Source organism: Bidens hawaiensis, unplaced genomic scaffold (assembly GCF_021521415.1).
Source record: "Bidens hawaiensis isolate Kalapana, Puna unplaced genomic scaffold, B.hawaiensis_p1.1 tig00012335_1, whole genome shotgun sequence".
Classification (NCBI taxonomy): Eukaryota; Viridiplantae; Streptophyta; class Magnoliopsida; order Asterales; family Asteraceae; genus Bidens; species Bidens hawaiensis.
In genome coordinates this window covers 110,111-126,278 of record NW_027492005.1, presented here as the reverse complement: position 1 = coordinate 126,278, position 16,168 = coordinate 110,111, and the positions used below count along the sequence as shown (strand labels likewise).

The window sequence follows — 16,168 nt, the reverse complement described above, 5'->3', positions numbered from 1 at the left end:
GTCGTAAATGTAGAACGCCCGTGTGCTAGTTTGAAACCGGAGACAATCAATTTTCTGGATTCGAAATAGTCCAAGAAACCACCGACAAAGTTCTACAAATCCGCAAACGACTTAAGACGGCAAGTTACTGTCAAAAGAGTTACGCTGATATCCGTCGTAAGCCGTTGGAACTCAATGTGGGTGACAAAGTGTTATTGAAAGTCTCGCCATGGAAAGGCGTAGTTCTCTTCGGGAAGAAAGGAAAACTTAGCCCTCGATTCGTAGGAACATTTGAAATACTCGAGCGAATCGGGACTGTTGCATATCGTTTGCGACTACCCGAGGAAATGCAAGGGATACACGATGTATTCCGCATCTCTAATCTGCGAAAATGTTTAGCCGACGAATCTTTGTCGATGCCCTTAAAAGATGTAGAAATAAATGAAAACTTAAAATTTGTTGAGCGACCAATACAAATCGAAGATTCGAAAACAAAGAAATTATAGAGACGAACATTGAAAATAGTGATGGTAAATTGGGACTCACCTTATAAACAAGCCATCTTCACCATTTAAATAACTTGTAACATAAAATAATATAAACGAAAACCTTAACTTCAAATTTGTACTTAAGAATCTAGATTGGATTTTATCAGTCCCACACACAACCATCTTACATATATTTACTCTTGATATATACTTTATTCCCACTATATTTCACTCATAATGAAGGTACATATCCTCATTGCACTCATAATCATTTAATGTGAGTGAAATCAAGTGTATATATTCAATAGTCTTGCGAATGATTCCGGGCATAAAAAAGAAAAAAAAAGGGGGATAAATATAGATACATAGACACCAAACAAAGACACATTCTGAAGTAGCAATGATTCAAACAACTGCACTTCCTAACAAATATTTACTCTTAATCAAGATCATCATCCCCCCCGGGGCTCGGAAGCAAAGCTTTCAAATTACTAAGATCGCCCGACTCAACATTGGCAGTAAGCTTATTTAGGACAGGTAATTCCATGTCACTTTAAGCCTCGTACGCATTGGCTAACTCATCTGGAGCAATCTTCAACGTGACCACCATCCTTACAAAGCTTAAACCCATCCACCATGCCATCCTGGTGACCCAATAAATCAGATGTCGTAGTTAACTTCGTCAACGCCTCCATATACTCCACGCTACTCCTAATCACCTCAAAGGACCGAGGAATGCCTTCCGCTATCAGCCTGATTTCCTAAATAATCTTTAGTGATACTCATTGCGATGCCTGTCTTCTCTCAAATGCGTCACCTCTTCAGGATGTGCCTCAGTTTTTTCAGTTAGCTCCAGCAACAGCTTTTCTTTCTCCTTAATTTCCACATGCGCGTCATTGAGCCCCATATATCCTTCTCGTGGAAGTTCATCACATGCTTCTCCTTATCGCTAATAAACTTTTTCTTCATTTCCGACAACTCTAACTCTATCTTCATTCGTAAGAGAGTTTCAGCACTACAAGACTGTCTCAAGTCCGTCTTCATTCGAATACACATTAATAAGAACATACAGAGTCAAAAATAAAGGGGCAAAGGGCAATAAGTCACTGACAAACCTTTGTTTCTTGGAAGTGAATTAAGTCAAAGAACAAGGGAAATGGTAAGGTTGTGGATCGGGAAAAGAAAGAACCCTGAGTGAAGAAGGATCGGTCAAAGATTGAATGTTATTGGTGTGATGAACTAGGACAATTTGCCACGTTATGTCCTAACCGAAACAAGGAGAATAACGATCAAAGTAACCTCGCTCAAGATGGTGGACCGGTTCTAAACATGATGACGGTAGCCCGGAGTAAGGAAGATGTCGCTTTTCTAAAAGAAGACCGGGTTGATCCAAAGCAATATGCTTCAACCCCATGTGATAAAAACACGTGGATTCTTAATAACGAGGAGAGTAACCACATGACGGGAAATCCGGAATGGTTTTCCAACATCGATCGCAACATGACCGGGAAAGTAAGTTTCGGTGACGGTTCGTGCATTGAAATAGAAGGTCGAGGCACGATAGTAGTAGAAAATCAAAGGGGAGAACAACGAGCCTTGAGTAACGTTTATTTTATTCCATCTCTCAATATAATATTATAAGTCTCAGACAATTAGACGAAGGAGGATGCAAGATCGGGATCCAAGACGGTATCTTATGGGTATTCAAACAAGATGGAAGGCTTCTAACTAAGGTACCGCGATATTTTAACCGAGTTTATAAAATCAATTTAGAAGTTGTTTCTTCAATTTGCTTACAAGTCAATTTACATAATCTTGCATGGATATGGCATGCTTGATTGGGGCATTTGAATTTCGATGCTCTTTGGGGTCTCTCGAAACTCGCGGATGGAGTGCCAAAAATCGAACACACGATCTAAATCTGTGATGCATGCATGCTAGGCAAACACACAAGATCGGATATCCCAAAAGAATCCAACTATCGTGCAAAGGTACTGCTCGAGCTCGTTTATGCTTACGTTTGTGGCGCGATTACTCCCGAGACACACGGTGAAAACCGGTACTTTTTACTTGTTGTTGACGATTACACCCACTATATGTGAGTTTTCACGATAAAAACGAAAGACCAAGTTGCGGGCTTACTCATTGATTTTGTGAAAATGGTGGAAAACGAAACAGGCAAGAAACTCAAAACCATACGAACCGACAATGAGGGTGAGTTTACATCCCATGTGTTGGAAGATTACATATCAAGTATAGGTGTGGCACATTAGTTTACGGCTTTGTATACCCCATAACAAAACAGAGTGGTTGGAAGAAGAAACCGAACCATACTTGGTATGACTCGAAGATTGTTAAAGGCGTTTGAAGGATTCGACTCCGTATGAGCGTTTTAAAGGAAGAAAATTGAACCTTTCGCACGTTAGAGTGTTCAGATGCACGGGGTATGTAAAATTCCTTGGTACCGGTAAAAAAATTGGATGACCGAAGCATTGTAATGATTCACTAGGTACTCAACTCGGAATAAAAGCCTACCTTATGTTTGGTCTGATCAAAAGGCGAGTACATGTTACGCGGGATGTTAAGTTTGACGACGGTAAAAGGTATGTGTGGGCTGATCTTGACAAACAAGAGGCTGAAAAGGGTCTGGAATGGACCAAGGTTATTGTCGGGTATGATATGAACCTGAGCCGGAGCATGTTACAACTAGGTTTGATCATGGGTCCGTAGACCCACATGCTACCGAAGAGCCCAATAGTACAGGTGAGTTGGTTAGTTTCAGAAACGGAAGTGAGTCATCTAGTTTACAAGGTGGCAGCCCACTTATAAGCCCAACTAGGACTAACATTATCCTAAACGAAGTACCGTTGCAAGTTATCCAACCATGACGAACTACTCGAAAGACGATTTTACCCAAGAAATTTAACGAAGAGGTAAATCTCCTATTATTATTTTCGGTCTTCCGCATTGACATGAGATGCATGTTGCAAAAGGCATGCATGAGTTAGTTTCCTTTTTTTTTCTGACACTTGGGTTATTCTACTTGTAGTTGTTATTCTACAGACAATAAGTTTTTAAACAATGATTTTCTCAATAATTGAAAGCCTTTCTTTTTGCATGTTGGTGTATTAATTACAACTGTAAACATCAAAACTTTGAAGGCAACTTATCTTATGAAGTTCTTGACCTTCGCGAAACTCAAGTCTTGAATTTAATGTGTGTTTTTGTGACAGGCGGAAGTGAATTTCTTGGGAAAATTTAGCCACCCAAATCTTGTTAAGCTCTTGGGATATTGTCAGGAAAATAAGGAGTTGCTTCTTGTTTATGAATACGTGCGAAAGGGAAGCTTGGAAAATCATCTATTCAGAAGTAAAGCATTAAGAAAAATATGTATCTGTCAAATTTGTAAACAATTTATATTTATTTTCTAAGTTTAATTATGCAGAATCTGGAGAAGCTCTTCCATGGTATACAAGGATTAAAATAGCCATTGGAGCAGCTCAAGGCCTTGCTTTTTTGCATAATGCAGAAAATAATGTCATTTACAGGGATGTGAAAACCTCAAATATCTTGTTAGATGAGGTAGTTAAAAAACTTGTTTAAACATGAATATATGATTAAGACTGCATCTCCAATGATTTGGTTGGATGTTTTAGGTTCAATCATCTAGATATCATTTGATATATTATGTTTTCAGGATTTTAATGCAAAGCTCTCGGATTTTGGACTTGCAAAGTTAAGTCCAGACAATGGAGAATCTCATGTTACAACATGTGTAATGGGCACCTACGGTTATGCAGCTCCTGAATATGTAGCCACTGGTTAGTTCTATTGTCTCCCTTTTGGTGGGGTAATTTAGTTAGGATTCCATAAGTTTCATTAATGTTTCACTTAGATCATTTAAGTTCATATTATATTACTGATATGAATTTTTGGAGAATCAGCTAAAGTAAATGAAACAGTCATGTAGCTTGGTACATTTAGTTACTTTTTCCTTGCTCAATTTTTTTTACGGACTCATTACTTCAGTTAATTAGGTCACTAAATTTAAACAGTTGTTGAGAATTTTATAACAGAATGACATGAAATTTGAGTGACTTGCATGGCATAGTAGTGAAACTTGGTCATATTTTAGACACATTTTTCCTTAAATTAATTTAGACTAAGAATTGGATAATCTTTCAGAAATGTATACTATGATGTACGAAGCTTCAATTTATGCAATAGAAACGGATCTTTTTCAGTTTTGATTTTTATATGGTTTATAAAACGGCGTTGCTTTGCAATTACAGGCCACTTGTATGTCAAGAGTGATGTTTATGGTTTTGGAGTGCTAATGCTCGAGATTATAACAGGGTTACGAGTTGTTGACACTAATCGACCTGCCACAAAGCAGATGCTAACAGATTGGGCTAAACCTTTCTTATGTGATAAAACAAGAATACACAAAGTTATGGACTCACGGTTGCGAAAAAATTACCCTGTAAAAGCCGCTCATAAAACCGGTAAACTCATCCTAACTTGTCTTGTACCAGAGCCCTCGAGGCGGCCTTCAATGGAGGAAGTTGTGTCGTGCTTGAAAGGTATTGATGCTATCAAAATGTAACTGAGCAAGTCAATGGCTAACACCCGATCTATCAATCGATGAACTTACATAAGAAACGGATGTCTTGTACTAGTCATTGAGTAATTGCAATTCATATATTATGTGTCTATTAAGTGCATCATTTCAATGTGTATTTCTATATAGTTTTTGTAAGAATTATCTTGTACTTATGTGTTTACACTGACACAACCTTGGTCATTGCTGGTCGAGTAACGAAATGTTAGATGACATGACCTTACGACGGTTAAGGTTTGTGGAGGTGATATGAAAGCAGATGTCTAAATTGCTTTCAGATTCTCAACACTGTTTGACTTGGACTTAATTCGGTGCTTGTAATTATGATTAAAAGGAACCGAGTAAAGTTAAGTCCTGAACCATCCATTTTTTGGCTGAGTTTTGTCAATTAGATGATCTGGATGCATTCCATTGTTGTAGAATACACAATTCATGATCATATTCAATTCATAATGTATCGTTGTCTACGTGCGGTTACCTGTCTTATCACAAGAAGCTTGGATGGTTGATATGGTAGTTAATTAGTTAGTTTTGTTTGCCTTTTTGGATGGGTTGGGGGGCAGTGTCAAGCACATTATAATATGGTAAACTCCATCTATTCCAACGTCACCATTTTATAATAACTGAATGTCCATTGGTGGGAGTGGGTTATACTTCAGTAGTCAGTCAACTGTTGTACATTGAAATGTTCATCTTATTATTAACTTTATTTCAGTCTCAATCATATGATGAAATAAATATAAAGATTTCAGGGAATCCCAGTCAGAGAATAATACTTTATTTGGCTGGTCAAAGTTAACTTCAACATTTAAGACACTTGCTGCACCTAAGATCATCTCCATCTGTAAGCCTATGATCGTTTCTACTTTCTTGTACCGCAATCCACAACTCGAAAAACCATGTACTTTTCTACTACTCTTATATTACTCCTTACTGTATTGGATATTCTTGTTTATTGTTTACAGAAACTACAAAAGGAAGACACTGGTGAGCAGAAAGATTCATCCTCTTCATCGTCATTGGATAAACGGTCCATACACGAAGAAGACCATGGCGAGAGGAAGGATTCATCCTTGTCATCATCATCATCGTCGTCACAAAATAAGCAATGTCGAGTTTTTTCACTTGATGAAATTAAACTGGCGACAAATAATTTTGATGATGCTTTTGTCATTGGAAAAGGCGGATTTGGGAAGGTATATAAAGGTAAAGTTGACGTGGGGACAAGAATCGATGTTGCAATCAAGAGGTCAAATCTTGATTCCGATCAAGGGGAAACCGAGTTCTGGGCAGAGATTGAGATGCTTTCCAAGTTTCGCCATAGTCATATTGTATCCTTACTAGGATATTGTGAAAAAGAAATGATCCTTGTTTATGAATACATGCCAAATGGAAGTCTTGCGGATCATTTGCACAAAAAAAGAGGTAACGAAAGTAATTTTTCACCACTGACATGGGTTCAAAGGCTTAATATCTGCATAGGTGCCGCTCGTGGTTTGGACTACCTCCATACGGGTACAGGTGTCCAATTTAGAGTAATACACCGTGACGTCAAGAGTTCAAATATCTTGCTGGATGAGAACTTGGCAGGTAAGATTGCAGACTTTGGGTTGTCTAGAATTACACCGGCATCTCTGTCGGGTTCAACGACTAATGTTTATACGCGTCAGATCATAAGTACATTTGGGTACATGGATGCCGAGTATTTCTCGACTCACAGACTAACAAGAAAATCTGATGTTTATGCATTTGGTGTGGTTTTGTTGGAAGTGTTATGTGGTAGGCCTGCTTTGGATTTCACATTGGATGAGCAACAACACAGCCTAACTGTGTGGGCTAAACAGGGCATCAAAAGAGGTAATATAAGTCGAATTATTGATCCATGTTTGAGGGGCCAAGTCTCTGCTAAATGTCTGAAGACATTTGGTCAAATTGCATGTGAATGCCTCCGTACTTGTTCGAAGGATCGACCCACAATGACTATGGTTCTGGCTAAGCTTGAGTTGGTGCTAACATGGACTATGCAGAGTGTGCAGAGGGCTAATAGTTGGAAACGGATTACATGGTCACTTTTCTTAACCAAAACTCCAAGTAAGTTTGAATATTTTTGTTCTCATCTTTACGTCACTTGTATTTAATATTGTTTTCGTTATGTTTTAAGCAGGGCGTGTGATATCTGATAGAAAGATAGATGTCTGTGATAATATTGCTGTTGCAAGTGCTTCTCAACAGGCGGTGCAACATAGAGTGGACATAACATCACTGACCTTGAAGGAGTTCACATATTCTGAGCTACAGACCGCAACACGTAACTTTCATCATGATAGAGTCATTGGAGAGGGTGCTTTCGGGACGGTTTTCAAAGGGTGGTTGGACAGGGTAACATACTTACCACAGAAGGACGGTAACGGGCTTTCTGTTGCAATCAAGAAGTTAAATCCTGAAAGTATGCAAGGACTTGACGAGTGGCAGGTTTGCTTTTTTCGCTGCCTGTTGATTTCTATACTTTGTCCCTTTTGTTATTTTAGATCTCTTGCATTGACTTATTTTTGGGAAATTAAATTGTAAATTATATATGTGTTTTTGTGACAGGCGGAAGTGAATTTCTTGGGAAAGTTTAGCCACCCAAATATTGTTAAGCTCTTGGGATATTGCCAGGAAAATAAGAATTTGCTTCTTGTTTACGAATACGCGCAAAATGAAAGCTTAGATAAGCATCTATTCCGAAGTAAGTCTTTAAATCCATACCAGCTAATATGAAAAAACTGTTGTATATGTTAAATTTATGAACATTATATATTTATTTTCTAAGGTTAATTATGCAGAATTTGGAGAAGCTCTTCCATGGTATACAAGGATTAAAATAGCCATCGGAGCAGCTCAAGGCCTTGCTTTCTTGCACAATACAGAAAACAATGTCATTTACAGAGATGTGAAAACCTCAAATATCTTGTTAGATGAGGTAGCTAAAAAACTATATAACTTTACTTTAAACATGCATATATGACTATGAATGCACCTCTAATGATTTTGATGTTTTAGGTTCAGTCACTTAATTAGTTATCATTTTCATATATTGTATTTTCAGGATTTTAATGCAAAGCTCTCGAATTTTGGGCTAGCAAAGTTGGCTCCCACCAATGGGGACACTTATTTCTCAACGTGTATTATGGGCACCTACGGTTATGCAGCCCCTGAGTATGTGGTTACTGGTTAGTTCCCTTGTCTTCTTGTGCAAGCATATATTTTGACATTATTATATTTTATGATAATCTTCTTATTAGTCTTAATTTACAAATAGAAGATTAACAAATGTTCATATTATAGTGGTATTTTTAAGAATTGATTTTTATACGGTGTTGCTATGCAATTACAGGCCGCTTATATTTGAAGAGCGATGTCTATGGTTTTGGAGTGGTAATGCTCGAGATTATAACAGGGTTACGAGTCATTGACACTAATCGACATGCCATGAAGCGAAACTTGGTGTATTGGGCTAGACCTTTCTTAAGAAATAAAAAGAGAGTACACCGAGTTATGGACCCACGATTGGAATACAATTACCCTTTAAAAGCTGCTTATAAAGCCGCTGATCTCATCCTAACTTGTCTTGAACCATTCCCCGAGGACCGACCTTCTATGGAGGAAGTTTTGTCGGGTTTGCAAGATATTCATGCTATCAAAATGAAACCAAGAAATTCAAAAGCTAACACCATTGAAAATCTATCGACGAGCCAACATAATTGACACATATCTTGTAGTTATTATATCATGATTCATGAAAACAACTGGTCTAGCCAAAGTGAATGAGCTTGGTCCAACAGCACTCGGCAAGAAAGGTCCAGACTAAACCAAAACCGAAAAAAGTGGAAACTGGAAAAGGAAACTAGCGAGAATTGGTGGTTATGGTTACCGGATTGGTTTTGGTATGTACTTACTTGGATGAACTATAAGTAGTTGTTCATGGCTTTTTATTGTAACCGTTTCATGCTGATAGTGTCTTGGTCTTTCAAGATCCATGTCGACGTCTCCCAACTAGGCGGTACACTCTCTTCTGAGAAGCATGTCAGTGGCATATATATGTGGCAGCGGCTATAGTTTTGGAGAGCATGATGGTCTATTACTAAGCCCTTATGAGAGCACGTTGCTAGGGTGTCCAACGATTGTTGTAAGCGGCGATTAAGGTTTAGAAGTGCAGGACGCGTCTCCTCAGTTGAACCATTTCAAGCAACTCGGCTCTGATCCTAAGTTAAACCATAAATTGTATTGTATTCTAATAAGGTTACATGAATCTTTATAGAGAATAGCTTTACACTCGAATATCTTCCGTATATGATAAAACTATAACTAGTCTAATAAAAACTCATACAAACTTTTTAGAATAATAATTAGTAGATGTAGAGAAAAAGGTTTTTGGAGCTAGCTAGGGTCTCAACGGAAGTAGGATATCTGTTTATGCGGAAAGGTAATGTTTGGCCTCATCCCACCTTATGTTTTCTTAAAGAGAATCATTAGTTGATGTACAAAACCTACAACATTACCAAAAGCATTTACGTAGTACCTAACCCAACAAAAAGAAATTAAAAAATAAATAAAAAAAAGAAGGCATATATTACCAAAACATATAGTTGAATGAATCATTGACTCCTGAAGATGTATGCTCTAGTTTTGAATCACAACTTGGTAACTTAATTAATGAATTCCTTCTATTTATACAATGTGGCTGTTGATCTATCGACCCGAGCCACTCCCCCGTTGCTTTGCATGGAAGGGAGACCGATGGCGATTCTCATGTCCATGATCACTATATTTTTGTTCATGGTGCGGGTTCATTGTTTGTCTATTGTTTATGTTTGACCGCCTCGGTTTCATTCCAATTGCATTGATCTCATCTAAACTCACCACCACTTTCTCCATCGAAGGCCGATGATTCGGGTTCGAATCAAGACACTTTAGAATGAGTTCTCCGGCCTTGATCATACCTTGTGATGGATAAACATGTTCCAATCGTGGGTCCATGATTCTTTTCAGTTTCTTAATGTCGGTGAGCGAAGGACGAGCCCAGTCCACCAGGTTTTGTTGTGAGGAAAGTCGGTTAGGATCGATCACACGTAGCCCTGTGATCATCTCTAGCATTACCACCCCAAAGCCATAAACATCGCTCTTTACATATAAATGACCTGTCATCGTAATACTTTGTTAATCATTATTGTATTAACTAGCTAACTATTTGTTAATCATAAATCTATTAACAATTAGGTAAATTGAAAGAAGAATATAATTTGTAACTTTTCTTAAAAAATAAAAGAATGATAAAATATTGACTTTTCTTAGATCAAAATAGTATAATAACTTTAGAAAGAAAATAAAAAATAAATTGGTCAGTTTAATTAATTATATTATTAAATGGGTGGTTGAAGTGTTGGTGTGATTTAACATGAAAAATGGGGCACAATCACCAGAAGTCCAAGTTAAATACTATGCTATTGGTGACAAATACTAAAATTTTCAGTAGTAGTTAAAATATGGACAGGTCAATACAAATTTGGTAAATATGATTATGTTTAATATTTATAACATATTTACGTAACCCTTAACTCGTTTGACACATTTATACGAATATGATTTTATTTATGTGTCATTGCGTTTATCTGACTTAAAAATAATATATGTATACGAATCATGTTCGGGTACGTCAAGTCAACCTCAACCTAACTTTACCCATTCAACACGATTTACACCTATAATTTATCAGATATAATTACAAAATGAGACAGGTGACTAACCAGTAATCATATACTCAGGAGCTGCATAGCCGTAGGTGCCCATTGCGATTGTTGACACATGAGACTCTCCATTAACTGGACCTAACTTTGCCAATCCAAAATCTGAGAGCTTCGCGTTAAATTCCTGCCATAAAAGTTGCATATAATATAAGATGGTTTCAGTTTCAGTCCCTCACAATATATATATATATATATATATATATATATAAAGTTCCATAATATGATTATATATGTTTTACGCCCTACATACAACTAATTTATATTGAAGGGATCAATGTATTACATGCTGGTTTAAATAACTTACACCATCTAATAAGATATTTGAGGATTTAAAATCTCTATAAATAACTTTTCTTTCTGTGGTGTGCAAGAAAGCAAGTCCCCGAGCTGCTCCCGTAGCAATTTTGATCCTTGTCTCCCATGAAAGCGGTTCAGTTCCTTCTGTAAATGGCATCTAAATAATACATAAATAACTCCTTTAAAGTTAATAGAAGTATATATTATGCAAAAATAAGTGTGTGGAATTAATAAAAGAAATGTAATAAATATTAATAAAAGAAATGTAAAGAAGAGATATAACTATATAATTTAGTGCAATGAAATAATTATTTCTATTATTTATTTATTTATTAACTATATATACATTGCATCCACAAATATAAAATAAAAAATACCCACTTTTAAAGAGATGGTTTTCTAAGCTTCCATTTTGCATATATTCATAGACAAGAAGATACTCCTTATCTTCCCAACAATATCCCAAAAGTTTGACAAGATTAGGGTGGCTAAATTTCCCCAAGAACTCCACTTCTGTCTGTCACACACATCATAATTAAATAATTAAATAATTAAAAAAAAACTCATGTTATATTTAAACACTTAATATTTATGAACATTAAGAAAAGGATGAAAATAAGGCATCTAAACTTTAAATCAAAATTGTGGTTTTTTTGAAGTAGAATATGCATGCAATATTTTCAAACTGAACATATTTTTTATTTTATTTTGACTTTGAAAAGGCTGACATTTTAGACATGAAAAGGAAAATGGACCCAAAATAGCATAGTTATATTTTCCCTCCCCTAATATAAGGTAATAGTTATTTTTAGTTTTAATATATTCATACGATAGTGTTGTCTTCAGACAAAATAAGTTAAATTATTTCATGTCTCTGTTTTATTCATGTATCATCAAAAATATTGAATCTAAGTATTAAGTATACCTACTTTTACTTTTTGTATTTTTATATTCTCACAAATATCTACTTGAGTTCTCAAGTATATATATATATATATATATACTTTCTTTTATCCTCATTGAATATTATTTTTACAAACACATTGCATTAATTAGTTGCTTGACTTACCTACAATAAACGTATTAATACGTTCATTGTTGGTTTTTTCTTTAAACGACATTTTTTTCTTAGTAATTGTTATCTATTGTACTTGAACTCAGTGTCTTTTTTTTTAAAACCAAATGTTTAAAGGTTTTGTCTTTGTCAATAAATCATTACCCCACTTATGTTAATTGTTGCATATAATACAAGCCATGTATTTCATTTTTATTTTAGAAACCCTTATTGATCTTTAAAATATTTTAGGATTTTTGAAAAAAAAAAACAGGAAACACATAATAAGTTAGAAGATATTGTCTAATATGTTTAATGAACAATTAGTATTCATATAGTGACGGACCCATAAATTTTTTTCACAATGGTGTCCAAATTTTAGTAGAGATATCAGTCAAGATTTTTACGCACAATCTGACCCCCTATCAACTACACTTGGTCCCCGTAGTCCGCCCCTGTGTTTATGTTAAAATGTTTACCTCAATTAAATAAAAAGGTTGTCATATGTACTAACTAATATAAGATTAAAATTATATACAGTAGAAACTTTATAAAATAATACACTTATGATCACCAAAATTTATTAATTAAAAGAGTTATTAATTAATCGATAAATTAATAATTATTAATTTACATATTAATTAATATTTTATTAATTTATAGTAGAATACTTAGTTTACAAACACCTTTCAAGCTTCCACTTAATTATTGTATACAATGCATGTATATCAAATGAACGGTCCAATTTGAAAGAAACATTCAATCTCCCACCTTATTATGCTTCTTGTGTTCAATGTATCACTTTATGAACATTAAAAATATTTTCTATATAAATATAAGATCAAAATAGGTTAACACAAAAAAATCATACACACAACATGGCTTCCCATCTTAAAGGTGTGAAAAAAACAACAATGACAGACGAGATTCGAATAGCATTATACAAGCATAACAAGGATATATCCAAGTCTCACTCAAAAGCAATTGCAAGAATGGGTTCATAGTAACTATGGTTTGCAGGTGAGTCAAGCAACAATATTACAGTTAAGAGACGAGATTCAAGGGGAAATTGATTCAACAAAAGACAATTGAGTCATTTTTTAAGAAACCTTCATAAATCATTCATGTAATATGCTATATATAAGGAATTATTAATTTATATTTTATATGGGGTCTAAAGAAATTATCAAAAATGTATTACCTTATAATTTTAACGAATTATTAATTTAGCACCCTATCCCCGAGTCGAGACCAGCAAAAAATATTATCTTAGAGAGTTTATTAAATAATCGAGTATTAATTTATCGAGTTTCTACTTTATATAAATATTTATAAGTAAAATACTACAGCACATCATGTTAAAGAGCATACGAGTTTAGTATCTTTGAGGAAATTTAATCCGCCGGCCTGAAACCACCAACCCTCCATAACTTAACCCATTATTTAATAACTAAATGCAGCTCAATAAGAAAAAAACCATATATATATAATTAACTAAATAAGTCTAAAATACTTTATATTTATCAAAGAAGCCTACCTAGTCATGCAAACGTCATGCATACCATCTTGTGACATGCAGTTATTACGTGAAAAATAATATGGACACCCGTGGACGGGTGGACCCTTAAGAGAAAACAACATGACAAGATTATAATAAAAAACATCAAAACCAAACCTGCCATTCTTTAAGACCTTGAAAGCTGTCGGAATCCGACTTCTTAACGGCCACAGGAATCCCAGCACCAACCTTCGAAGGCGCGTAAGTCACACCATCCATCCACCCTTTGAATACTTGCCCAAATCCGCCTTCTCCTAGGATGGTATTTGGCCGAAAATTCTTGGTGGCGCTTTGTAGCTCGGCATAAGTGAATACTTTTAAGTTTGGTGTTATTATTTGCCCCTTAGGCGGATCAGTGGCGTCACCACCGTGAAAAGATCCGCCTTTGGCCACAGTGACGGAACCTGGTTGTTCCATCATGGTGGCTTTGTATTTGGTGTTTGTGGGGAGATTGTTAAAAAGCTTTCTATGGAAATTTCCCATCTCTTTGTGTAGTTGAGTGTTAGAATGTGTTTTTGGAAATTAAAGAGTAAGAATATGAATTAGTAGGTGATAGGGTACCATATGGTGCCCCTTTTGCAAGTGTGAAACAAGAATTTTCTTTGGGTGTATAGGTGATTTAAAATGAATTATTATATTATTTATTGCCTAAGTTTTACATAACACTATTCACTATCATAACCTTAACTTATTCGACTCAACCCAATATTTTATTAGAAATTAATTTCTCTTTTTCATATACATAACCTAACCCAATACAATATTTCACTCACTAAACGCAACCCACCTAAATACAATGTTTTATTAATTAAATAAGATTACGATTATTGTTTATTATATAAAAAGTATTAAAAATACTAAAAGTAATAATGTTATTTCTAAACTTATAAATTATTTATATTTATAATATTTACATTATATAATATATAAAACAAAAGAATTTTTAACCTTTTCTCTTACATTTTCCTTTGAGCAGTGAATAAATTATTGAAGACTAACATGTAACAAAGAAACATTTAAATTAATATAAAGAAAAAAAGAAAAAGATTATAATATTACTAGTTTTTATCCCCCATATTACGGAGGTTGTTTTACATTATTCGTTTTTAATATTTATATACTTATTTGGAGTTTAATTTTATTTATTGTAAGAAAGTTTATAACATACTTAGAGTTTGATGATAAAAAGGTTTCACAAATAACTAAGATGTTATAACCCGGTTTAAAAGTTATATGGGTTTGGTGAGACCCAAAACCCACGTATTTTTTTTACTATAAAATTGTTTCTTAATTATAAATAATATTTTTTTAAATCATATTATAATTTTTAGTATATCCTTATTTTATAGGAATTTCACATCAATAATTTGGTGAGATTAATTTTTAATTTAATGAGATGTTATAACTTTAAGGATTATATGGCTTTGGTAAGACATATACCCGTGAATTCAGGTCAAATGCATAGAAAACCTTCATTTACAAATAATGCAATATGGTGCCTTGAGAGAATTTTAGGGAGTTTTCGTTTATATATATATTTAAGATGGTGTTGGTTGCAAACTTGGGTGCAACCGAGTTCGTTCACCACATTTATATTCAATATTTTTTAGGAATATTTTCATATATACTATTGTAAACATAATAAATATCATATATACCAAGGCAAAACTTAAAATATCATATATGTCATTACAAAGTAACTAAAATATCATATATATCCTTATAAAACAATTAAAGTATCATATATACCCCTATTCATTAATAATAATTTATAAATGACCATTTTACCGTTATTTTTCAAAAAATTTAACTTTCGTATATGCCCATTTTTTAACGAATTAACCATTCTACCCATTTCCATTACATTATGCGTTTATACCATATGTTATTATTTTAATTTTAATCGACGTTTATCACATTTAACGACAACCAAATTGTCATTCGTCACTTCTCATAATTACAAACCATTCGAATGTTTATCGCATCGAATGGTCTATACTGTAAACATTTTATTGCACCTAATCAAACTATAGTAATATGGTCATTTTTTTAATTTTTTAATGAATTGGATATATATGATATATTAATAACTTTGTAAGAGCATATATGATATTTTTAGTTTTGCGTGGTTATATATGATATTTTTAATATTTTTAAGGGTATATATGAAATTGCCCCTTTTTTTAAACAAAAAGATATTTTGTCTTTACATATATCTAGCATATACATACATGGCTAGAGAAGAGATCGGTATTGTCGTCGTACCCGTACATATACACGGAAGTACCTGTACCTAAATTAGTAAATTTGGATACTCGTACCCAATTTTATGGTGCGGGTAAGGGTACGGGTACTTTCATGTACGATACTCGCTTTGGTACCACT

At 34.4% G+C, this 16,168-nt stretch overlaps 2 protein-coding genes across 2 annotated transcripts; one reads left to right on the top strand and one right to left on the bottom strand.

Annotated features, from left to right (window-relative positions):
- Window positions 1-3,693: 3,693 nt before the first annotated feature.
- Window positions 3,694-8,369, top strand: LOC143540797 (putative receptor-like protein kinase At5g61350). The gene is made up of 8 exons (XM_077033777.1): window positions 3,694-3,836; window positions 3,913-4,049; window positions 4,165-4,288; window positions 4,760-7,179; window positions 7,253-7,560; window positions 7,681-7,816; window positions 7,914-8,050; window positions 8,177-8,369. The coding sequence occupies exons 4-8, from the start codon at window positions 5,988-5,990 to the stop codon at window positions 8,303-8,305; spliced, it is 1,902 nt and encodes a 633-aa protein (XP_076889892.1). The 5' UTR covers window positions 3,694-3,836; window positions 3,913-4,049; window positions 4,165-4,288; window positions 4,760-5,987; the 3' UTR covers window positions 8,306-8,369.
- A 1,351-nt stretch (window positions 8,370-9,720) lies between these two features.
- LOC143540795 (putative serine/threonine-protein kinase PIX13) lies at window positions 9,721-14,522 on the bottom strand. Its single transcript, XM_077033773.1, has 5 exons — window positions 13,901-14,522; window positions 11,553-11,688; window positions 11,179-11,315; window positions 10,875-10,998; window positions 9,721-10,268 (listed from the first exon to the last, which is right to left on the bottom strand). Exons 1-5 carry the CDS (start codon window positions 14,264-14,266, stop codon window positions 9,820-9,822), a joined length of 1,212 nt encoding a protein of 403 aa, XP_076889888.1. The 5' UTR covers window positions 14,267-14,522; the 3' UTR covers window positions 9,721-9,819.
- Window positions 14,523-16,168: the final 1,646 nt, after the last annotated feature.

What these genes read in the sequence shown, in the direction of transcription:
- LOC143540797 (XM_077033777.1), top strand. Translation starts at nt 5,988, where the DNA reads ATGTACTTTTCTACTACTCTTATATTACTCCTTACTGTATTGGATATT. An exon ending in AGATAAGCATCTATTCCGAA is followed by an intron (nt 7,817 to 7,913) that starts GTAAGTCTTTAA and finishes TTAATTATGCAG; the next exon opens with AATTTGGAGAAGCTCTTCCA. An exon ending in CAAATATCTTGTTAGATGAG is followed by an intron (nt 8,051 to 8,176) that starts GTAGCTAAAAAA and finishes TTGTATTTTCAG; the next exon opens with GATTTTAATGCAAAGCTCTC.
- LOC143540795 (XM_077033773.1), bottom strand. Translation starts at nt 14,266, where the DNA reads ATGGGAAATTTCCATAGAAAGCTTTTTAACAATCTCCCCACAAACACC. An exon ending in AAGGTCTTAAAGAATGGCAG is followed by an intron (nt 11,689 to 13,900) that starts GTTTGGTTTTGA and finishes TGTGTGTGACAG; the next exon opens with ACAGAAGTGGAGTTCTTGGG. An exon ending in CAAATATCTTATTAGATGGT is followed by an intron (nt 10,999 to 11,178) that starts GTAAGTTATTTA and finishes CTTTTATGGCAG; the next exon opens with GAATTTAACGCGAAGCTCTC.